At 40.8% G+C, this 24,755-nt stretch overlaps 1 protein-coding gene across 6 annotated transcripts in view; it reads right to left on the reverse strand.

Annotated features, from left to right (window-relative positions):
- usp2a (ubiquitin specific peptidase 2a) overlaps positions 1-24,755 on the reverse strand; it is a 50,444-nt gene that overhangs the window by 23,319 nt on the left and 2,370 nt on the right. For 4 of the 6 annotated variants that reach the window (XM_008298296.1, XM_008298297.1, XM_008298298.1 and 1 more), the window contains exons 2-3: positions 24,366-24,489; positions 13,468-14,308 (exon numbers count right to left, since the gene is read on the reverse strand). In XM_008298296.1, coding sequence (XP_008296518.1) covers positions 13,468-14,247 — 780 coding nt within the window. In that variant the 5' untranslated portion in view covers positions 14,248-14,308; positions 24,366-24,489. Of the gene's footprint in view, positions 1-2,725; positions 3,219-13,467; positions 14,309-24,365; positions 24,490-24,755 lie in introns of those variants that run through there. The other 2 variants (XM_008298300.1, XM_008298299.1) reach the window with 1 other exon arrangement.

The following is a 24,755-nucleotide window of genomic DNA, read 5'->3' on the forward strand; positions in this document are numbered from 1 at the left end:
CAGTTGAGTAAGCAAACGCCAGTTTTTTTTGGTTTCTTTGGAGCTGGTAGGATAAAGAAACTGTTATTTACAAGTTAAGGTTATTATCATTTCTAGTATAATATGTGTTCTGATGTTTATTTAACTATTCAGTTCATAGAAATATAAAAACAAATTGTGAAAAATCATATAACCAGTGCAAATAAGTTTTTGGTGTAACTTGGCACGTGAGGCTGTTCGGAGTTCATAACAAAGGAAAATGCCACAACAGTGCACATATGGAGCCTGCAAGTCCGACAGTAGGTATCATCAAAGTTTAGAGAGGGGTGCTTCATATCTTGGCTTTTCTGAAGCCACAGCAGGCAAGAGGAGAGATGTTGGACATGGATTTAACCGTGTGGAAGGGATCTATGGATTTCACTCTCTCAGAGCTGAATCCAACAAAAATCCTTTATTGCTGCAAAGTAATTAACATTAGCTGTCGTAGGACACGGTGGTTCGCAAATGAAGACTGATGAAAATGAATTATAAGTTACTTATAGAACATAGGATCCAATCTTGGGATAAAAAACCCGATGTGAGAGCAATATCCTGGTCTTTTTTTTTTCTTTCAATTTAGCAACAAGCTAAAACATATATTGGCAAATGAAAGCTATGGGGAGTTGTAATGAAACATGGTTTACACTGAAACAAGTCAGACTTAGCATGCTGTGTAAGAACATTGTGGTTTGTTCTAAACACTACAGATAGATATCCCCAAATACAAAAGTCTTCAGGTGCAGAAGCTGGGACTAGTGAATTTTTGCTTGATAAATGATTCACATGATTCCATTATTTTGGAAGTAAGTCTTCTATTCACCAAAAAAATCAAGTAATTGTTTTAGAACAAGTTGATTCCAGTGAGCGGTTGCAGAGGACGAGTTAGAAAGCTGCAGCAGAAAGCAACCTTTAACCTTACAGCTGGCTGCGCTGCGCCGTGAGCCTGCTGTGCACCAACATGTGCACGATCGCAGATAAACACACAGAGCCCAACATAAGCTCATGCAAACATTTATGCATGCTTGCACACACATTTCTCTTATGTACAAACTTACAAATACACAGACCAAGACAAAGACAGGGCATGCTTCTTTGTCATCGTGGTGGTCTGTAGAGAGGGAGGAGCGGAGGACAGATGATGAGCCAGAGTGGAAGGAGAAGGACAGGACAGGAGGAGCAGGTGGACGGTGACAACAAAGCAGACAAGTGTGCCAAGCTGCCGGGCCTGGCCAGCACTAAAGTGTATTCTAATGTGATTTTTCATTACATAACAGAAGCTGGCACACAGCAGCTCCAACCACACTGTCGCCCAGGAACATACACACAAAGTCATTCCTCTTCTTCTTCTCGTATCAGGAAAAGCACAGCTGACATATAGGCTTTTAAATCTCACTTTATAAACAATGCATGGGTAATTTCAACCTCCATTTATCCACCAAGGTTGAAGACAACAATAACAGCCCTGGCAGAGGATACGTATTGGAACTGAGTGTCTGGTGTTTTCAGAAGCCCTGACAGCATCACTGCCTGGTTGGAGCCCAGATGTTGGTTTGGTAAAACTTGTTTTTATCATTTGTGAACACTTAATGCATATAGTGAATGTATTTATTAATTTGGTTCATTTTTGACCGTGAACACAGAAATAATTTCACTGTGGAAGCACTTAACTCAGCATAAAACCTACAGTAAAATCTGCCTTATTATTATTCATTTACTAAAATTCCAAATATATCTAAAACAAAATGTAGGAACAATGGCTGCATACTTTCAGCCAAAAAATGCAAAATTATTTAATTTCGCAAGCATTAATGGCTGTTTTCAGGTAAATGTATTCCCCAGTGTGCTTTGGCCTGACTTCCAGTAGTTTTCTGTACATTATGTCCTCAGACCTACATTTATCTGAATATGTTGTTGGGTCCATATGGAAACAGCCAGGGGCAACATACATATCCTGGATAATGCGCACAGAAAGCCTTGTCACAATGGATTATTTCTGTATTTATTTCCATTATAAGCCTACAGTAGGATACATAAGAGCAGTATAGTAAGAGCAGCTGTAGTGTATGAGGGGATTAAGCGCTGGTTATATAAGCAGTGACCTGCCAGTGCAGGCCTACTGATCCTGGCACAGCGGAGTACAGCGGCTTAAGAGAGCGGCTTACCTCTGCAAATGACTCACTTCAACGCTGAACTGACTTCGTGTTTCACAAGATACACAACATTGTCTGTGATGCAAACATCTGTGTCCTATTTTAATGACAAAGCCCCGACATTTCTGCCTGCAGGGAATAATAACTCTAATACCAAATCTATAAACCGCTGTCCAAATTCATGCTTTTAAACAATAACCACGTAAAACACTAAATATAAGCTTTCAAGTAATAAACAGGCAATAAATGGCGCATAACACGGAGCGTAAAGCAGCACTTGGGTGGTTTATTTTTACTGTACGTTCACTCAGCTGGTTCCACCTACCGCCGAGTACTTCATGACATAAGATAGTAGATACCACACACACACCGACTTCCATAGAACTGCTGCTATTGCATCTTGTTAACATCATCCATTCACAAAGTGTCAGCTCACAGCCCTACTAATATCAAAGCAATGCAAAGAAACATTAAATAGTCAGATTTTTGAATGGACTTTGGTGTGATGCGCTCCTCGGAGCAGACCACCGGAGGACCGCCGGCTGCGTCTCTCTTACCTTGGCTTGGTTTATGAGAAGCCCAACGAAAGTCGACACCAGCACCGAGCCAGACATGCTGCCTTTTCTCCGCATCTCCTGCTTCAGAAAGGGGAAAGCAGCGGCCGGCGGCTCCTCGGGTACCGTCACCGTGTACGACTGTCGCATGCTCGGCATGCTGGCGGGGATGAAGCAGACTACCGGCGCGGCTCGTTCAGACGACGGCGGAGGTTCAGTCAGCGCTCCTGCTCTTTAGTTACTGAACCGATTTCTATTGCAGGAAGGACGATTAGAGGATACACACGCTTGCTGATAGGCTCTCTGCCTGTTGTCATTCATTCATTCACAGAACGGCACCGACTTCACAAATCACGAGGACCTGTGGCTTTCCCGTTAAAATGATCGCTGGCGGGGTGGAGAGCAGCGGGAAGAGCAAAGACTGGCTGCTAATCAAAGACGCTCTGGGTGCCGTATCACTCAGGTGTGAGCTCCATTCAGTGCTCTGTAAATGGCAATAACTGCATATTGTGTTCACATTGGGTTTTACAGCACCGGAGCTCCGCCTCTTCTGGCTCGGCTCACCGTCAGCCTACAACAAACGTCAGCGCCGCCTCCCGCGCGCTGCCGACGTCACACTCCATCCTTCTCCACGCTGCTGTCACATCTTCTGAAGGACTAACTGCGCTCCAAGGAGACACTCATCTCCATAATGATCAGGACACACAACCAGCCTGCGTAGAGCACGAACACATTAAACACGATGGAACAGCATCATGAGAGCTGACAGACATGAAGGCCTGAGTGGACACCTGACAGTCTAACCTGGGACAGCAGAGGCATGTGCTCCAGTGGATCTAAAATAACAGCTCCAAAGGGGCTTTAATGAGGATCCAGTGACTCAACACAACATTTTTAACTGTAATATTTTAACTAATTTACAACAGTTATTATACAGTTTCCCCTGTTTTGATAAATTGCAAATAATCACTAGTAAAGTCACATTTTTAAAAAATGTTCACACATAAAACAAAAAAAAGGTCAAAACTGCAAATAATGAACACTTCAAAAAAATCTGAATTATTACAAATAATATTTAGTTCTTTTTCAATGTCCATCCATTAACTATACACCACTTAATCCTCACTGGGGTCGCAGGAGGGCTGGAGTCTATCCCAGCTGACTCAGGGTGAAGGCAGGTTCTACCTGGACAGGTCACCAGTCTATCACAGGGCTACACTTAGAGACAGACAACCAAGCACACTCACATTCACACCTACGGACAATTTAGAATCACCAATTAACCTCAGCATGTTTTTGGACTGTGGAAGGAAGCCAGTGGATGGATGGATATCAAGATCAGTGGCGATGACTAAAACATTCACTGTTGAGGTACCCAAAGACGGTGTGTTTACAGGGCTTTCCTGTCGGTGTTAGAACAAACTCATAAATCCTATTGATTGCTAGAGCTCTAGGAAAAGCACAATTTTAGAAAACAAGCAGGTGTTGTATTTGTGGGTGTAAATTCCATGACCACGCCCAGGTGACACACAAAAGAGTGATCAAACCCGTTTGAGTCAGGAAAGGGACATTTTTAGTAAATGAGGGGAAAGTTTCAACATTACAGAAAGTCCAAAATCGAACTTGTGATGAAATATTAGGACTGGTGTGTTATAGTACTGCTAGTTGCACAAGTCTGTTGACTGCTGAAGGTCTTAATGACAGATGGTCTGAGACATTTTAGCAGGGTGGTAGAGAAGCTTCCCAACAAATATAATGAATTAGCAAGCGAGACAACAGAATGTCCTGCACGTCACATCCCGCTACAGGCAGTATAACCCACCATAGCATAAAACAGGGCCTGAAATCTGCCGTGTCTTCTCATCAAAGTCAACCCTCTGCTTTCTTTACCTTAAATAATCGGCTATGTCAACGCAACACACATTTCTGTACTTTCTTTAGAGCAAAGACTGGCCAAGAATGTGTGTGATTTTAGCTGAACTGATGCGTCAAGCAGAAGAAGTGCAGCGTGTTCCCAGCAATCTCATGACCCAGGCTCAAGCGTGTGTACACAACAAATAACCATGGAGCACATTCCATCAGCAGGCTAAACGTGTGTGTGTGTGTGTGTGTGTGTGTGTGTGTGTGTGTGTGTGTGTGTGTGTAAATCCTTGAGGTGGAAAACTACAACGTGAGAGGGGGGCAAAGAGTCAGTGTTTGCATTCTGATATCTGATGCAAAAGGCTAAGCAGTCTAGTATAAAATGGGACAAAAGCTGTCTGTGAGCAGTGTTATCTAGGAGAAGTCAGAGTACAATTACCTTGGGACAGCTGTTCTATTCCCTACGCTAAATTAGGCACATTAGGCTGACAATCTCTTCGCTCAAGTGTTTAAATTTAACCAACGCACATCGTATTCCTTTGTAGGGCAATTAAAACAATTCATTTGTTGATATTCTATATTCTTACTTACTACAGCATTCTTTAATGTTAAACGCTGACATCACCTTGTCTGGAGCCTGAAGTAGAGTTTTAGAACAAAATGAAGCCATCAGTGTCACTGCTCTAGAACAGGATGGACTCTTCTGTACACTTACTATAGGAGTGGAAAGAACATAAAGCCAGAAGCCTACTACAAAATAGCTATCAAATGATCTTTTTAACTGACCTTTAGTTAATTAGACTTGGTGCTGATTTGCTCATAATTAGACAGTGTGATTCTCAAACAAATGTCCCCCATCGAGCCCTGTCACTTTTTTTGTCTGTATGGTCATAGCTTTTCAACATCAGTGTAACAGGTAGAGGGGAATGTCAGCGTTCCGGGCACATTAAAAAAAAAAAAAACATGTTGATGAGCCAATCTGAGACATAGTATGGCAAAAAAACCAAAAAAATTAATCATACAATGCAAATGGGTTTCATGGCTTCTATTGTTACTTGTCGTCTTACGGTGACTTGGGGATAATCCTGCTCTGTTATTTGGAACAGCGGTTGCTATATGGATGTAAACAGCATATATACTGTTGCTATGGATTCAGTTACTTGACTGTGAGACATTCATTCAGTAATTTATTTATTGGTGTGCTTGACATTAACAGTATGCCAAACTAGCTAGCAGCCAATTCTTTTGGCAGTGTAGCCGCAGAGCTACAAACAACTATCACTTTGATTCTGAAGACGAGAAAAAAAAAAAAAAAAAAAAAAACTGACAAGGTATAATGAACATTTTTTTTCTCTGTGTTTTTTAAGCAGATTATATTGTGATGGACATATGATATAGTGATAACCTCAAGAACTGTATTTTAAGAATTGTGTACGTGTGTATTTTTAGATTTAACAGCATGATATTTAGAGATGGGTTAGGGCTACGATTTTTGGTACAAAATGCTTGAGTGCTTTAAAAGCCTTAATTGCCTCCCTGATCTGTGTGTCACATCCTCTACTGCAACTGCTGACTGTGTTGGTGAGCAGCCAAATGAACAACCAAACTACAATAATTACCTTCCTGTTGTCTTTAGAGCACTGACATGCACCCATTCCATTCAACTCACAGCACTTTTGCTGCATACTGTTTTGGAGATTCTACAATTCTACAATTTCATTTAGCAGACGCTTTTATCCAAAGCGACGTACATCTAAGAGCAGATAAAATAAAGCAAGGATCTTGTCAGGAGAAAAACAATCTAGATAAGTGTCATAGAACAAGTTCAAGTGTGATAGGTCATTGATGCCAACAACAGGCTGTGTGGAAGGTAATAGGACTTTTTATTTATTTACTTTTGTTTGTTTGTTTGTTTTCACTCTGTCAAGTGCAAAGGTGTTCAGTGAAGAGCTCTTTAGTGTTTTCTTAACGACTGAGAGGGAGTCAGCAGATTGAACAGAGTTTGGAAACTCGTTCCACCACCAGGAACCACAGAGGAGTTGCAGGTAATGGTTTGAAATGTATTTATACCATGGTCTGGGTGAATACTCGATTCTGATTGGCTGCAGGGTGTCCATTAAAAAGTGATATAGGACACCTATAAAGAAGTTCCGGTCAAATAACCTGATTGTTCTAAATTAATGCGCTGACTCAAACGGTAGTTGGTCACCGTGGCAACAGAAACTCAGAACATACGTTAATATACGTTATTTCAGTTTATTTATCACAACGGCAAGACAGCTTCGCGTCGGACGGTTCACGCCTCCGCGTCGTCCATTATTTTCTGATAATGGACACCTCGTCGGGCATTATCCCTTACTTAATGGACTTCGCGGAAGCAACGGTTCACGCCTCCGCGTCGTCCATTAATTTCTGATAATGGACACCTCGTCGGGCATTATCCCTTACATATACACAGAATACATTAAATATTGTTGAAGGGATTGAGAAATAGCCAGTAAATGCACCTTGTGTTGCAGGTATAGTTCAAAAAATGGAAACAGTATTTGTTTTTTGTTTTTTTTTAATTCAGTTCATTAAACTGCTGATCCAGATATGCAAACACTTCTTTAATTAAATTGCTTTAAGTTATTGGATCCTGAAGACACGCTCTCTCATCTTGCCTACTAGTGTGTATGTACAGCAAAATGACAACAAACTTGATTTGATTTGATTTGATAAAGTCTTGTATTTAGGTCATGTCAGACAACTGACATCCATGACAACTGAGTGAATAAATTCACTCTAATAAAGAAGATTGTAAAATGTGGTTGAAAGTTTGCACAAAAAAAAAAAGAAAAAAACCCCCCAAACAAACTAGTACGTGAACCTTGAGTCAAAGATAAACTTCCATGTTTAATATTTTCACTATAGCTTGGACCAAAGACAACAAAATCAAGGTGTAATGTACCAACTAGATCAGATGTTGGTAGTGAAGGGAAAGCTGACCTACAAAGCAAAGCTCTTGGTTTATTGGGCTACCTTCATCAGCTCTAGAGTATAGCCATGATCTTTGGAGAAGTGCCCCAAAGAGGATGAGATAAGAATCCTAAGCTGTTGGCGAGACTTGTTGTGTACAAGTGGGTGAAGAAGCTATTTTAGAGGAACTCAAGGTTTAGCCAGTGCATCTTAGAAATGACTACAAGTAGTTTGGGTGACAGACAATATAGTCTAACAAGTGCAGACAACCAGAGAGTAAATGTTAAAGTTTTAGGCTGTAACCTCTAGAAGAAGTGAAGGAAGTCAAACAGAACATCTGAGAGGCTGCACAGCCTGATGCCACCTTAACAGTGACCTTAATAGGAAGCTTGAAAGTGAAATGGATAGAGGCATGGACAGATACTGTACAACACAGCATTCTCTGTGTATTTGAAAGTATAAATGATAATAGGGCACCTTGAATTTGAGGCTACCTGGTACACCCATGGAATGGTCCAGTTCTGTGCCATTAAACAGAAGTTTGTGCACTGTTAAAATAGCTGTCCTGGCAGACACTGACCTACAAACCCTACCAATCAAACGGGCCCACAAGAACAGCTTACAAAACTGCGCTCCCTATTTGTCAAAGACCAAAGAAAAGCTCCATTTTGTACCAGACTGTGTGTGTTTTTTGTTTTTTTATATCAAACCATAAGCTGTCTGACCAAGGTGGCAAACTGGGAGCCAGACAGTCTAAAAATACTGTTGACTCAACAAAAAGTCTAGACACAAAGCACGAACTACTTGGGGTGAAACCAAGACAGTCTTTACCCAGGCATACCAACCTGGCCTTATTGTGGCAGTTTGTTTGCAGGAGAAAAATGTGTGTCAAAGGCTGCTATTGTCTCTTCAAAGAGCTGGCTCTAAATTCAAGGTGAGGTAACAACTAGTAAACTTTGAAAACACCTTGAAAATTCTAAATAATGATAATATTAGCAGATTCTTATGCAGTAAGACAAAGAGAAAGGTTGTGAACAAGCCAACAGATTACTGAGATTATCTAAAGCACTTTTCTGGAAGGAAATGGAATGCTTAACGTTGCTAATAATACCACACAGCGAGAAAAACTGAGAGCACACAACAATGGCAACTACAGTAAATCGAAGTGTGGGTAATAAAAGCACAATTGTCTTCCAAATGACTAACTTAAGAATCTCTTTACATACTGTACATGTTCTGGTTAGTTGGGTCTTCTTGCGCTGTTCGACCTGTAATGATTCTCAGATTAATAAACAAATAACAAACAGTCAACCAGCAGCTTTGAACCCAGAATCCTTCTGCTCAGGAGACAGTTCTAACCACCGCACCATCGCGCCACCCTGAACCATTTCATCACTATACTATTAACTTGAAGTGTTAAGTAGCCAACTCACAAAGGCTTGTGCATTGTTATCTGCCTTGTGTAATGTGCGTGAGTCTATCGGCTGTGAGCTTTGCGATTCAAAATCTGCTAACGCTAGACAACCTGCCAGCAGCAAACAAGCTGCGCTCTGTTATTAAGAAAGTTCTATATTTAAAGGAACACAACAAGTCATAAACAAGACAAAATCCCCAGAAATGTTTACGACATGTTTTTTTTTCTTGCACGTGTCTTGGTTTGATTTGAATATTTTACATGTGAACAGATAAAAAAACAAGGATGATGATAGTCCTGTTAACCAGCTTGCCTTACTCATAAACATGGCACAAGATGTACAGGACCAGGAGGCCCCAGCAGCTGCTATTTTCGTGTTGCAAGCTTCTAAGAAAATATCAGGATTCACCTTGCTTTGCCAACACTATTTCAAGAGACCATTCAACACTGGCATAACTAAGGTTAAATAATCATATTACAGCAACAAGAGGAGAATTGGCGCTGATTGAAGCTACTGTCTAGTCATTCTGTAGGACTGGTATCATTGCTGTCACTGGATATGGGAAAGTGGAAACCCTAGAAAAAATGTACATACTGTATATATCACAATTTGAGGCTAAAATTAAGTCAGAAAAAGATGCAAGAAGAAGGTTGTGTGACACTGCATTGTTTGCATTAACTGAGCTGCATTGTTCTCAGCAAAACAGTTTTGTCACTGCTGTATTAGACAGAACAGGAAGCAAGTGGGACAAAAAAGAATCAACCTGGGTTGGACGAATATATAGTTTATATACTAAACAAGGTCAGTAGCATAGTTACGGAAAGGAGTACTTTATCTGTGTGTATGTGCAAGCATTAATAATTTTAGCTGCAACTTTATTTGCTTCTACACTATTATTTCAGCAGAAATGGCACAATATTGTACATCAGAAGAAAAAAAAGGAAACAATACTTTTCCTGCCCGTTATCATCAAAAAAATTGTTTCAGTCATGACTATATTTTTATAAATGAAAAAAGAATTTTGAAGGGTTACAAGTAAACGTTTAGTTCTAATAGGTACAGCTGAAACACTTTATTCAATCAACTGTAAATAATCAACAACTATTTGATAATTGAGGATTTTTTAAAGTAAAAATGGCACAAAAAATCTTTAATTTAGAACAGGACATTTTAAGTTGTATAATATAATTTGATCAAATCTTATAGACAAAATAAGTCAATGTTTAGTAGATTGATATTGAAAATAACAAATTGTTGCAGCCTTGAGGTTCACTGCTGAGTTGTAGATGGATTCTTATTATCAATATCAATGAATGACAGTTTTTTTTCCCACTCTAACTTTTGAATCAGTTTGAACACCAAGAAAACAATGCAGCCCTCCTCCCCTACTTTGCTTGAGGCTGGTGACCTAATATGACGTGATGTGGGGTCAGGAGATGATCACAGCTGCTGTCATTGTGACGCTCATCAGTCATGAGATCATTTGTGACACCACCCACGATCCCAAATTGTGTCAAACACTACACATTAGGTACGCCCTACATGGGACGGGACATCACACACGTCCACTTCATATCAATCAGGGGTGACATGATGTCACCCATATACCATATTTACTTGCACATGTACAGGTTGAAACACACAAATCTGATACGTGCCTTTTTCACTCAAACTTCTGTTTGTTCGTAAGTACATGTGTAAGGGGACCAATATACTGTATATCCACACTAACACATGTAAGTCAAACTAGGTTTGCAGCTGATACTCAGTCTTTTGGAAACTGTATTGATTACTGTTCTTATGGATATGTTGTTTTTTTTTATTTAAACTTTTTAAATATAAACTAGTTTCAACTAAAAACAATTGATTGTCATTTACAAAATATATTTGTCTGTTCTTCTTAAGCGTTACAGAAGAAAATTGATATCTTTAAATGCCAATGACAATATATTTGACATCAAGCAGGTAATCTATTAAAATGTGATTATGTCATTTTTAAAGATGTGACACACTCCACCCGTTACCATTACAAATGTAAATTCATACAAAATAAAATGCATTCTTTCCCAGTTAAGTACACACAGCCTTACAACGGGTTAACTAATGCTATCAGGCCTTAGATTGATCTTCTCGTACGACAGACATCACTGAGTCATTCTGCTGACTGTATTACTTTTTCTCCTCTCTTAACACTATCCCATATTTTTTATTTGTGGACATAGTAGTTGCTGTTGAGCAAAAGCAGTATAGTTTCTCTTTAACTGACAGTACCATGCATTACCATTATATAAACATAACACAATACTAAACTCAGGATCTTTTGCAGAGTCTGTTGTCAGTGCAGACACCCAGCCCTGAGGGAAGAGGGTGATTAAATGTGCCTGGAGTAACAAAGGCCTTTGGCTCATTAACAGTACAAATAGCCCAGCTGGTGACATCCAGTTAAAAGCATGGACCTCCCAGTACATGTGTGATGGATAGGTGTGGATTACTTTATTAGTTAATGAGAATAAAAGTCAAGTTCAGGCTTGATTGTCCCACTGCAGGGACAGGGTAACTTCTACTGTACTACCCCCCACTTACTAATGAATCTTTTTTATTGACAAAGACATTTTGAAATTAGGATGCTGGCCAAGTTAATATTGATATGTGGACACTAGCACACGGTCCATGGTTGAGTGGAATGTCAAACATTGTCCCTGCACTACAGTTCCGAGCTACAGGCTCAGTGGTCCCATAGTGAAAACATGATCTTTACCTTTGAGTCAGGACAGCTTTGGTTTTTGTAATGCGTATCATACTTTATCTGTTTAAGCTGTTTGTGAATAGAGACTTATATGAGCTAAACAAAATCACTAGACTGATTAGAAAATGTGCAGTATTGTAGTTTTTCTAACAACACGACCTGATGACAGCAGATAGCCCCAAGACACACAAGTTAGTTAATATTGATAAAAATCCTCACTCCCTTATAAATACTCACAGTATACACAGTAAGTACCAATTATAAAACTATTATTTGGCCGATTAGAGAAGTTCTCAGGAGAGTACAGACATACAGACATTGTGATTAGTACATGGCTGCCTACGACCTCACATAATTCCCAGTACAGCGCCGCCCATTTTTAAGATGAGCAGATGTCTGATCAGCCAGAATAATTAAGAACACCTGTGTGGGTGTATTTTTAAAATGAAAAAGCAATGTTTCATTAGAGTGCTGAGATTCCTAATATCCACTGAGCACTAAACTTGTGTGTTTGTTTCATTTCTTCGAAGAAAAACAGCAGTCGGCATTGGCTGGACACTGACAAGCCTGTGTCAAGTTTAGAGCGTTGTGTAGTTCTGGCTTTTGTTGAAATCATCAGTTAATCAGAGGATTATTTTCTTGAATATCTGATTCATTGTGTTGTCCAGCTTTATAAAATAATGATATTTTATAAAATAATAATAAAGCACAACAATATTAACCCCTCAAATATTCAACTTAGAATGACATTAGATGTAGACGTATTGACATAATAAGGAGAGGAGTAATATGAACTACAAGCTCTACACAAAGTAGCACTGGTGCATTACTGTTTCTTATCTGAGAACGCATGACAAACACTTAGTTATTTAACTAATAAACATTAAGGCTGTAGAGTAATGAACATGATGAGCAATAGAACTCACATGCACCACACAGTGTAGAGTGTGTGTTGGGTTCTGTGTTTGGAGATTACATTTTTGAAAGCATATTGATGTTATATTAAAAAAGTAGAAAATTCACTTGAAACACACTGCAAATATTCATCACAAATTGTCTTTAATTCTCTTCCTCCTTGCCATCATCCACTTCCCCTCTTTCCTCCATGGTTCACTCCCTCCTCCACTCATGTAAGCAGTTATCGGGGCTAATCCAGAGGGGAAGTGGGTCAGCTGTGCTTTCTGACCTGCATAGAGGAAACTCAGGTCCATTAATACTGATCTTAGAGATGAGGCTAGTGACCTGCACACCCAGCTCATCATGGCCAAGCAGCACCCTCACAGAGATATAAGCTAGCTAATTGCTGGGTTGGAAGGGGTCAGATAACCATGTTAAGAGCTCATTTGTCACATAACCATGGAACCACTTCCACACACTGGAATAATGACCTCTGGTTGGCATATGATAGGACTGTTTCTCAGTATGGTAGGAGAAAGAAGGAATACTGGAATTTTGATTTTAACTGAATATCTCAAACAGTCTACCAAAGAACGTGGGAGAGAGTGTAACTTGCTGGTTGATTATTGTAAAGCAGGACTTTAAGTCCGTTGTCATTAATTTGAGCAATAGTGCCCCCATTTGGTAAAAAACGGTAACAGCAACAAAGCACTGTGGGGGTCTACCATGTATGCACTTAATGCAACGAAACCAATGTGCTTCTGTGGTGACGACTGCAGTTTTGATCCCATTCAGCCTTACTCAGCTCCTGGGTATTGATCCTCTCCTCCCCAATAAAAGCAGAACAAGAACTGAGGACTTTGCCTTACCGTGGAGTCCCTGGTGGGGGAGTCAGACAGCCCGTTACTGCTCGGCTCCCATGTTGAAGAGCTGAACGCTCTGCTGCTGCTGCTGCTGCTGCTAAAGGCCTCCTGGGTGGAGCTCCGCGAGAGGGCCTCCTGAGTAGAGCTCCGTGACAGGCCTGAGTAGCCCAGGCGGGAACTACTGCCATATGAGTCAGCCACATCGCTGGTCCGACTGCGATAGCTCCGCAGGGCACTGGTGGAAGAAGATGGGGTGGAGGAGGAGGAGGCATCGCTGAGACCCAGAGAGGCCAGGTCTCTGCTCAAGTCACTCTGGGATACAGATTTTCGTCGGTTGAGCGAGATGCTGGAGGCCACCGGTGAAGAGGAGAGGTAGCTGGACTGGGCCGATGACGAAGAGTAGGAACTGTAGCCAGTGTAGGCTGACCCCCCACTGAGCCCCGACCCTCCGTAGGTCTTGACGGGGGTTCTGCTGAGGCTCTCGCTCCGGCGGCTGCTGCTGCTGCTTCCGAGGATGTCGGTGCGAGGGATGGTACGACCTCGGTCGCGGTCAGGGTCTGAGGAGGTGCTGTAGTTGCGGCTGCGGACGGCAGAGCTGCTCAGATAGCTGGAGGAAGAGTAACCTGAGGAAGAGGTGGAGGAGGAGGTGGGGGACTTGTAGGAGGACAGCCTGTCCCGCTCACTGTAGGAGCTAAGGCCCGGGGTCAGGGAGGAGCTGTAGGAGCTGTAGTGGCTGGTGTAGGAGGAGCCAGTGTAGCGCTTGGCGGTGGAGGAGACGCGAGACATGCTGCTGCTGCTGCTGGTTTCTCAGCCACAGGGAGGGAGAGCCTCTGGAAGACTGCATCGACTGCAGACACAGCAAAGAGACACGAGCTCTGTATTAGTTCATCAGCAACAATCAAATCAATACTTACACCACAGCAACAATGTAGGCAGCAGTAGGGGCATCAGTTAGCCTGGCTTCACTCAGTATTCATTTAGTTTTAAAGAGACAAAATGATTTAAACATGTGCATCACTCACTTTAAAAGATAAACGTTTTGGTATAATACTGACAAAAAACACCTGAAAAAACATACAAAAATCAATGATATATGGTAGGATTACTGCATCATCCACTTCCAAATACCAAACACTGACTCATAATGACTCACTCATTGTCCACGTGCCATTTTTGGTATCAGCGTTTTGTCATATATTTAAACCAATTAACTACAAATCACATATTACTTACATTACTGCCACCTATTTTCAAAGCATGTTATCGTGTTTTCAGTGTTTTATCCACACTTAGAGGCAGCTATTAGCTTCCATTCAGTGCACTATACAATCAGAATCAACTCAGAGCGAACATGGCACATCGTGTACTATTTCTAAGCCTGGCATCTCCTAGGAGGATTCTGACAAAAAACACTGTAGGAGACAGGAGTGCACACTTCAACATACGTTGCTATCCATGTCTTCCATATTTCAAATGGCCACACCTTTTGAACTACACAGTCTGAGCTTTTAAAGTTGAATACTTGTTAAAAATGTGCAGTTTGCTGATACGGGCTGATGTTGCTCCTGGCCTCAGACAAATGTTGTGATTGTCTGAGGAGACAATTGGTCTCAGTGTAACAATGACACTAAACAAAGTTTTTAATTGCGCCAACACTGGCAGAAAAAAAAAAAAAAACACTGTAAAATCATCTACTGAACGACCCGAAAATCAGTGTTGTTGTATTTTACAAATCATAAATCACCGTCTGTGCAACGTACAACATTCTCTGTCCTTAAGACTTTCAATAAGGAATAAGGAAGAAAACATTTAACATTTCAAAAATAAATAAAAATAACTACCACAACAGAAAGAACAGGAAGAGAATTAATGTAATGCACTTTGATAAAAGTGGGCTGTTAAAGTGATAAAGGGTGAAGCAGAGTTTGCAGCCTGATCCCCTTAGGCAAGTCATTCCAAACTCTGGAAAGCATAACTACAAAGACTCTGTCGTCTTCATGTTTATAGCCTGGAGCAAAAATAATTATGAATTGGTCAGTTTCGGATTTTAAAAATTATTATTTTAATCATATGTGGTTTTGCTGTTCCCACTTTCATTCTCCTTAAGTTACAAAGTGAGCATATCTAGGGCACAGTGACATAAAAGACCCTGCATCATGGCCTACACAATGCATCTAGATGCTTTTACAATGAATGGATGGTGACCCAGGCCTGAGATTCACCAAGTGTAGCATGCTGCAGCCTGCAACATGGATACTATACCATGATCCTACATCACGCAACTCTGTGGAGAATGATACCCAGTCCAGAGGATGGTTAGGGATCTGTGGTGACACAATTAACCCCAGCTAGCACGCTTGCTGATACACTATGTAGGTGTGATCTGATGGTCATGGAGAGCACAACATCCTCATTTTTAAATCCCACTCACTTGGAAAACCAACTGGAAATCCATCTCTTCCTATCAACTTCAACCACACGCGAGAAAATCAAGGAGACATGCAGAAATACGGAACAGAATCTCTCCTGGCTGTTTTAACTTCTCTAATTGCAAATCCCCTCTCTTGCAGGGCCCCAGCACCACCCCTCCAGTGTCTCTCTCGATATAGTGTCTGTCTCCCACGGCTATAACGGGACAGTACAGCTGGGTGCTGGAGGTGAAGCCAGTCGGCAGCACAGTGTGTTCCTGTGGTAGTCAAGGCAGAGAGAGGCCCTTGTTCACATGCACAGCAGCGTCTGAATAAATAAAAGTATCTGGTGTTGCTGATCCGTGTTGAGTTCAGTGAGGGAGGCTCCTATTTCTTTAATCTGTCTCTCTCCCCTCTTCTCTCCCCCTCTCTCTTACTGCCTCCTAACCTCTCTATCTTTCTCTTGCTCCTCGGCACCCTGCCTCCCCTCCGAGTGCGCCTACTTCTCCTCTGTGTAATTTCCCTTCCCTCTGGGTCTCGATCGCTTTCTCCCTCTGCTGCTCTCTCTCTCTCTCCCTCTTTCTGTGACCACAGGTTTATCAATAATTCAGCATATGGATCTGGAGTAGGCAGACAGGCAACGTGCTGGAGACAGGCCAACACACGCCGCTGGCCAAAACACACAGAGGCAGGCCAGGCGACCATTCAGTTGAGTACTGCTAAGCCTGCAGGACGAGTAGCATCAAGCGCCTGGCCTTGCTTTAAGTCAGCCAGTTAAAGACAGACTTTGTAGAGGTTTGTTTCTACAGTTTGGCAGTGGTGGTATTTCGGGGTTATTTTGGTTTTGGCAGTGTAAATCAAATGGCAGCAGTAAAACACAGACACCCTGTCTGACATCACCCAATAGTTTTCAGACAGTATGGAGCCTGGATCTGGATTTGCTCTCCATCACCATCTTTGTCAGATACTGGAGCCAGATACCTACCAGATTAGGGAGATGTGGCAGGAAGACAAGCCAGAACTGAAGAGGGGCAAACCAGTGACAGCCACCACAAACAGTGTGAAAGTTTGAGTCACAGTAGCTCAAACCCTCACTAAGTGACTCCTCACACTACGTAAACACAAGGATAAAAAGAAATGTGGGTGACTTTACAGTGAGAATCCTGGATGATCTATAATACTGCGTGTTGTGCTTTGCTTTAGAAAAGTGTGAGTAAGACACACTGCATAAACACAGCTCTTTACTAAAGTAGTGTTTGTCAAAGTACCAGTTCTACAACACCCAATCATGACATCCAAGATAATTCTTATCTAAGTGATGTTTGTGGTTTTCTTTTATCTGTGGATCAAAATTCTCAAAGGAGGGTAACCTACATGTCCTGTAAACACCTAACTGCCCCATCTCAACCTTGAAAAGAACGTCACTCAGTTGCCACGTGCATGTACCTCTCTGTATTCCCACAGCTGTGTGATGGCCAAAGACAAAGGGCAGCTGAGTGAAGCAAGCTCAGGCTAGCCTGGTGGGCGAGCTGCTAAGACTGAAGTGCAAACAGCAAGTCACACCCGTGGGAGTAACACCATACAACATGGGCACACTGGATTGATAAGATGATTCCAATCTGAGAGGAGATGTCTCCACGGAAACAACAACACACGCACATGCACGAGCGTGCGCCACAAACACAAACACACTCTGGCTACTCTGCATTTTCGGCCTCCCCTGAGGCTGTGCTAACCAGTGGTTACCATAGCTACCATGGCAACAAGCTGCATTTGTTTTCTTGCTACCAACGCATAAAGGACTTAAAAGTAGCAGCGGGGCATATTCCATAGCCAATTTAATCTTACTATCAGAGCTAGAGAGTGGCGGCTGCACTTAATGCTCAGCATTCCTTTTCTTCATTTAGAGAACCACCAAGGAAATGAAAGATCTCTGCCTAACAAGCCTCTGTCAAATTGGAAAATGACAGAAGAGGATAAGATAGAATCAAATATGAGAGATCAGAGAACAACAACATGTGCTACTGTAAAGAGCTGGTTGCTGTTACATGTTTCTACTAAATCTGAATGAAGAAAGCTGTCAACAGAGTGACTGCATGAGCGCAGTGCAAGAGTAGATTTTAGCAGCTGACTGTTGGCATCCTGCTGGCAAAGAGCTGAACAGATGAGGTTTCACTTACGGAGCAGGTTTCAGAAAACCAAGTTAAAAGCTTTTTAGGAACCCCATTTTCAATACGTGGAAGTGCATTTAAGAACAATTCAAAAACAAAACAATAAGAAAACAAAACATTAGCACCAAGTGGATAAAGAAGCAATTTATCCAGCTGAAGTACTTTTACGTTTTGACAGACATATTCCATGTGTATTCACAATGAACAAAATTAAATAAATCAGCAGTAATCACTGTTGATGTCACTCTATTTAAAATGTAAAGCTTCACTATTCAATATTTTTATTTTAAGAATGAAATAAATGTGTAATGTGAAAAGGGTTTTCTGTACAAAAGTACATTTTAACAAGTTTCAGCTCATTTTTATGTTTTCAACCTAGATGATTATAGACACCTCAACAATCTTTAATGAACAAACCTTGAAAATAAGCCTCCCTAACACAGAAAAAATATTTTAAAGAACTTTTAAAAGCCTTTCAACTGATTTTTTTAATTTAGTCCACTGAACAGCACTCACTCTAAATGAGTCCACGAGTCAGATCTCTTACAGCACATATTGTCCTTCCACCCTCCATGGTCTATGAGAGAGTTGAGCCAATCTCAAGTGCGTTAGGCGAGTGTGTGTGATGACGCAGGATGCCACAGCCGATGTGCCCTGAGGTGACAATGTATGAATGTAACATCAGCACGAACACTCACTGGTGATTTGGAGTGAGAAGCTGTGCGCCTGTGTGTGTTTGTGAGTGTGTGGAGAGCTACTACAGTAAATAGTTTGGCTTGAGTCGGTGCACCTCTGAGGCACTGTGATTCTATGTAAAAGTCAAGTTCAATGCTGGGTCAGATAAACCTATTTCCACAAAAAGAGACAAATAAAATGCATGTAGTCTAATGAAGGTGTAACACAAGGCCTAACATTTCACAGCCCAGTAAACTGAGGAATGTGTCCGTTCTGTTGGATTGAGAGTGCTACCATATTTACAGTACACCAAGCTGGATTGTAAACATATTTATTTTCAAGCCAAAAAAGCAATAACAAGGCATATTATTAACAGCTTGATAATCAGAGTCAATTTCTAAATCACACCTAAAAAGCTATGACTGGGCTGGTTGCCCAACTGCAGAAACAAACATAAAGCCAACCACTCCAGGCCTATTCAAATCCTTGAATAAAGTCAAGAAGTAAATGAGAATTTAGAAGTCTTTAAGTGGGCTATATTACTGTAGCATTTGCCATGTGGCCTGTTGACATTTACTACCAATTCATTTTATCTTTCAATCTATTTACAGAAAAGTGTGCATTTTTCATGTACTTTATGTATTTTTGTCCGATGGCTACAGCTGGAGAAGGAAGTGCATTTATCGCAGCCTATGAACCAAAGTCTGATCCTGGCTGAGAAGGAAACCTGCTGAGTGGTTGATACTTTGGTAGGATGTTTCTGGATGGTAAGATTGTGTCAGGTTATTTCACAAAGCAAAAGTAATTTTTTTCAACACAGTCTGAGGTAGACAGCTTAGCGTTACCATCACTGGCTGATACTGGAGCAAAGCTTGTGTACAAAAATACATTTTCTTAGTTAAACGTTTGTCTAGCAGACTATGCAAAGACTGCTATGTCATTGTGCAAACTCAAATTATGAATTGAGTGCAGCACCTAGCAGAGGGTATTTCACATTAAAGATTTGTTGCATCTTTGGTTTGGCTTTCCGTTGTGATATAAAAAACCATTACTTCAAATCTGCCCACTCTTGAGGCAAAAATTAAAAGAATTCCATTAACGTATGAGGACTGAGAAGATTAACTTCAGTGATTTTCAGCAAAGGAGAGACCCAATCATTACCCCAGTCCATTACCAGCCAAATTTTTCTTGTTTTCAAATAGTCTAGCACAGGCAGCTAGCAGTCTGTAAGGAGATATTCACAGAACAATGATAGTAATTGTCAATCACATACTCTACCTTTAATTTAATCAACAATACAACATTGTTAACACCCAGGAGAAGATGCACTAGACAATACGTAGAGGCAGTTCAACCTGTATGTATGGATTTTTTCTGCTACTTGGAGGTAACAGAATATTAACATACTACCAGCTTATAAAGTTCATAGGGCAAACATGCCAGCAAAACGTTCTCTCTTTATATAAGCATTCACTTGTTTCTGGTTAATAGCGAGGCAATGTCCGGTTTTAGTCTCCACCAACTCCTGACTGAAATATTCAGCTCTTCAGTAGCTAAATGTACCTCTATGTTAACCATCTAGTTGTCAGCTTTGTCTGGGTAGAGTACAGTGGGCTGTTGCTGCTCGGAATAGGGGGATGTGGAAAGCAAACTGGAACCAGAACAGTCAAGTTGAGGGCTATGAAACCAAAACACTTAGCTGGAAGACAAAAAAAAAACACACTGTTCAAGTTCAAGGAAACTTGAAAGTTGTGTGAAAATTCTGTGTGAATTTGTTGCTGCAAGCACATTTGTGGGGGTTACACATATTCACCTCACTCACTGTTAATTTAAAAATGTTCATTATTGCAGCTTGGAGTCTAGCTGCCATCAAGGGATTACTTTTTTAAACACTGGAATTGGATTGTCAAAGCTTTTAAAATAACCTTTGACGAACTGTAAAGGTCAAAATACATGTTTCAAAAAACTTGCAGGAACACAGTAACTGCAATTATGTGAAGTCATTCTGGCTGACAGCGACTTGGCCTTTGCTGTAACATATAAATAAACCATAGCACATTTCATTGTCATCACCTCAATATAAACCAAAACAGCTGTAGCAGCACAAATGAACTCATACCACCAGGCAAAACTGACATAACATAGACGCAGTGTTGTCCTTGTGGGTAATGATGTTAGAAATCAACATGGAGACGATGAGATCTCTGAGCTGTGCTGGGTTACAGGCAGCCATATATATACCCAGAAATGTGAGCAGATAAGAGACTGCTGATGTCTGTGAAGGCCACACTGACGCCTCTGCCCTCCCTCTCTGCCCGTTACAACTAGTTGCCAAGCATATTAAAACTGGCTTAACTACTTCTCTATTCTGACAAGCCATAGTTGGACCTAAACCAGCCTTCACTGCTGGTTAGATGCTATTCAACACTTTTATTCTGACCTCAGGCAAAGCTAGTGTGGGGCTGTGCAGCACTGTATATGGGCAGTATTTAGAGCTACATACAAAAAAGAAAAAGAAATGAAACAGAAGAATGCACAGTGCTGGCACATCAACAGTCAGCGCGCCAAGTGGCAACTAAAAACATCTGGTTCATAAAAATGCTATGAAAGAAGAGATTTAATATCAATGGTTTTGCTTGTCCGAGCCCCTCCAGCAGGACCCAAAGAAGCTCTCAAACACTCACTGTAACAATTCCGTCACTTTTCATTTTCCATCCTTGAGCATATTTTATTGAACTCTCAAAAACAAGTCACATCCCAAGAACACCGCATTTAAGGGTTGCAATGCTGATTTCCTCATATTTTCTGCGACCCCTCATTGCAATTCTTCACTACACACAAACAGGTTTCAACGATATGAAAACCTGAGGAGAAGCAGCCAATTAGCATTTATCACTACCACCATCTGTTGGTGACTCACACGAGAGGCCGTAACGCAGCAGTGACCTCAGAGAGGACTGGATCTGTGGGCTATAGTGATTGATGTTCCAGCCTCTGCAGCTGACTGGCATAATTCTTTATTCATTGAGCTAATCATTTGGTCAATTAGACACCATTATCATTTCAAACACCTATCAATCTCTGGCAGTCTGCTGAGTGATGCTGAGAGATCCATTAGATACACAGAGGTGGCTTAGAGCAACTACTGTTTAAAGAGTTAATTCACACTTGTGGAACAGTTTTTCTTTTCAACACAATGGTTGCTATTCATTCACAAACACCAGCGCTGATATCGCTTCCCTGGGTATCACTGACGATGTTACTAATTTTTTTTGGCTCTTATCTAGCTATTCATACAATCAATAACATTTTATACATGCCTCCCCCGGTACAACTCCTATTATAATATCATATTTAATTGCTTCTCATCTCTTTTTCACCCGTCTTTGTGTCAAAAACAGCTTTGTAGTAAGTGTTATGTGCTGCTCCTGTCTGAAATCAGAATTTTACTTGGTAGGCTCAGAAGCTGGGTTAAGACACCCGTAATTATATATAACCAATAAGTAGGCCAGGCTGGTATATGTCAGCTGATACTAGCACATATATCATATCAGCGTATATATGTTGGACAATAAGTAGCATCAAATTGCTCTAAAGGAATGCCACTGTCACCATAAAACAATATATAATTATATTATACATATTGCCCATCAGAGAGCACTGACAAATTGATTATTCAACTATAAAATGTCCTGCTTTATACCAGTATTATGTAGTGTATCATAGACTTAAAAAAACAAAACAAAAAAAGTTCACATTTTGTGCTTATCCAATCTGCCTCAACTATCTTGAATCTGTTGAGTTCACTTTGTTCAACCAAACATTCATAAATGATACTGAGTTGTAATGAGTCCGTTTAACATGTGGTGTACCACAGGGTTTTCTGGGCCCATTTTTATAACTGTTTTCAATATGGCCATTGCAGTGTAGGATCTTTGACGATGGTGTCAATTCTAAGTGCATGAAAACAACAACTAGTTACAGGACGCAACTCTAGCTCTATGTAGTAAACAGAACAATGCTGGGTTTGTCTTGTAGTCAACGAGGACATCAAGAGGGCAGAAAGACCAGCACTTGTTGTCTTCTCTGAATTTAACCAATCAGCATTGTTCTCCTTGAGTTTAACTAATCGGCACCTGAATTTTATAACGGAAGTATTTACCCTGGAGTAGGGACAGTTTTGCCCCAAAAATGACCCTGAACATGGTTCTAAAGGGACAGTTCTTGCAGTCGGGACACTCACAAAGGTTGGGGCTGCACTAAAACAGCCTGATAGTCCAGTGGAAAACATTTATGGTACTAATTCAACGTTCAAATAAAAAGATCTCTCAACAATATTTACAACTTAACTGAGATAAAACAATTTTTAGTGGATAATACTACACTGATACTGGTAGTTCGAGATCAATACTGATGTCAGCTTTTTAAAAGAAATTTTTATCAAATACATACTAAATGGGACATTAAATTGCTGTAAAATCATCTTGTCAGTGCTCTCTTGTGGGTAAACTATGGAACTGAGTCATTGTTTCTAAAAAACCTCAAAACTAGTTTGGCTTCTCTGTACTGCATTTTCTTTGTTCTTATCAGCCAACACGTATACCGTTATTATACTGTATTGCAAGAAGCAAATGTTGCTGATTCATTGGTCCAGCTCTATGAGATACTCTTATGTACAACTGCTTAAATCCAATTGGCCTGGTTATCCATAACTTAAACAAAAATCTTGAGAATATTTTTAATCCCAAACCAAATGTTGCGCTCCGTGTGAAATGGCCTGGTTTCACCGTTTAGGAGCAAAATCTGACTGTTCCTTCAGCCTAAATGTATCCATGCTTTTCAAACACCATGTTTCACTGACTGTAACACTTTGTTCCCCTTTCTCAACAAATGTCTTCTCCCTAAAGTCCAGGTGGTTCTCTTCATTGGCTCCCTGTCATTTCTAGGATTGATCTTAGAATTTTACCCCTGACATACCAGGCCCTACAAAGGAATTGCTGTGCTCTCTGACATCTCATCAGAGCAGGGATCTCTGGCTCTTCCAAGGTCAAGGCTGACAACTAAAAACAATCATACTGTTTGCTGTTGCCCCACGACTGTCAAAAAGGCCTCCCTAATCTCAAAGAAGACAGATCACCACACCACCTCAGAAAGCACATTCATACCCATTGTTTTCCCTGCCAGTTTACACGTCTAATAAAATGGATATGTGCTGATAATTTGTGTCTAAACAAAAGTGTTGAACGTTGTTTTCCATTTTTCAATGATACTGGCATCATGGAAACCTTTTAGCTGCAATTTAAATGTCTAAGTGTCATAGCCTAAATATCTACAACGCAGTAATGCTATAAACTGAGACAGAACTGACACATAGCATCAACTTTTCAGTTTAGTCATTTCTGTGAGTCATTGAGTAAGCTGATAAAACATACCACATAACTTATTTTTATAACTTTCTCTCACTTTCTTTTAGAAAGGGACTGATCAACTCTGTTGTGATACATCCAAACCATGCAGCTCGTGGTTTAAAACTCCAATATGCCACAACAGGAATGCATTATGACCTTAACGTACTCAGCATGTACTGAGGAGTTCGCTCGGACAGTCGGAACAGCGTTTGTGTGTGTGCGTTCATGTGTGAAGTAGTTACCTGCTGTATTTGTAGCGGTGTGTGTCAATCCCCACAGACAGCGATGGCTCCGGGGCAGCTCATCCTACTGTTGCTACCCCACAGTGTGCACACACTCACACAGGCTGTGTGACACTAATCAGTCCTGTGGAAACACACAGACATAGTACATGTCACACCATTCACCACACACTGAAACAGCAACATAAAAAAATAGATATCATTTTCTGCTGACTGATGAAATGTGTTTGGGATGTGAAACAGGCAAGTACATGTGTGTCACACAACTCTGTGAGAAAATCTGTGCCTGAAGACAGCAAATGCAGCATGAAACAATCATCATAGTACCTGTAAGACTCTACACTAACAAAGACAGCAGAAATAAACTTCTTCTTGATCTCTTTTGTGTCG

Source organism: Stegastes partitus, unplaced genomic scaffold (assembly GCF_000690725.1).
Source record: "Stegastes partitus isolate 25-593 unplaced genomic scaffold, Stegastes_partitus-1.0.2 Scaffold1303, whole genome shotgun sequence".
Classification (NCBI taxonomy): domain Eukaryota; kingdom Metazoa; phylum Chordata; class Actinopteri; family Pomacentridae; genus Stegastes; species Stegastes partitus.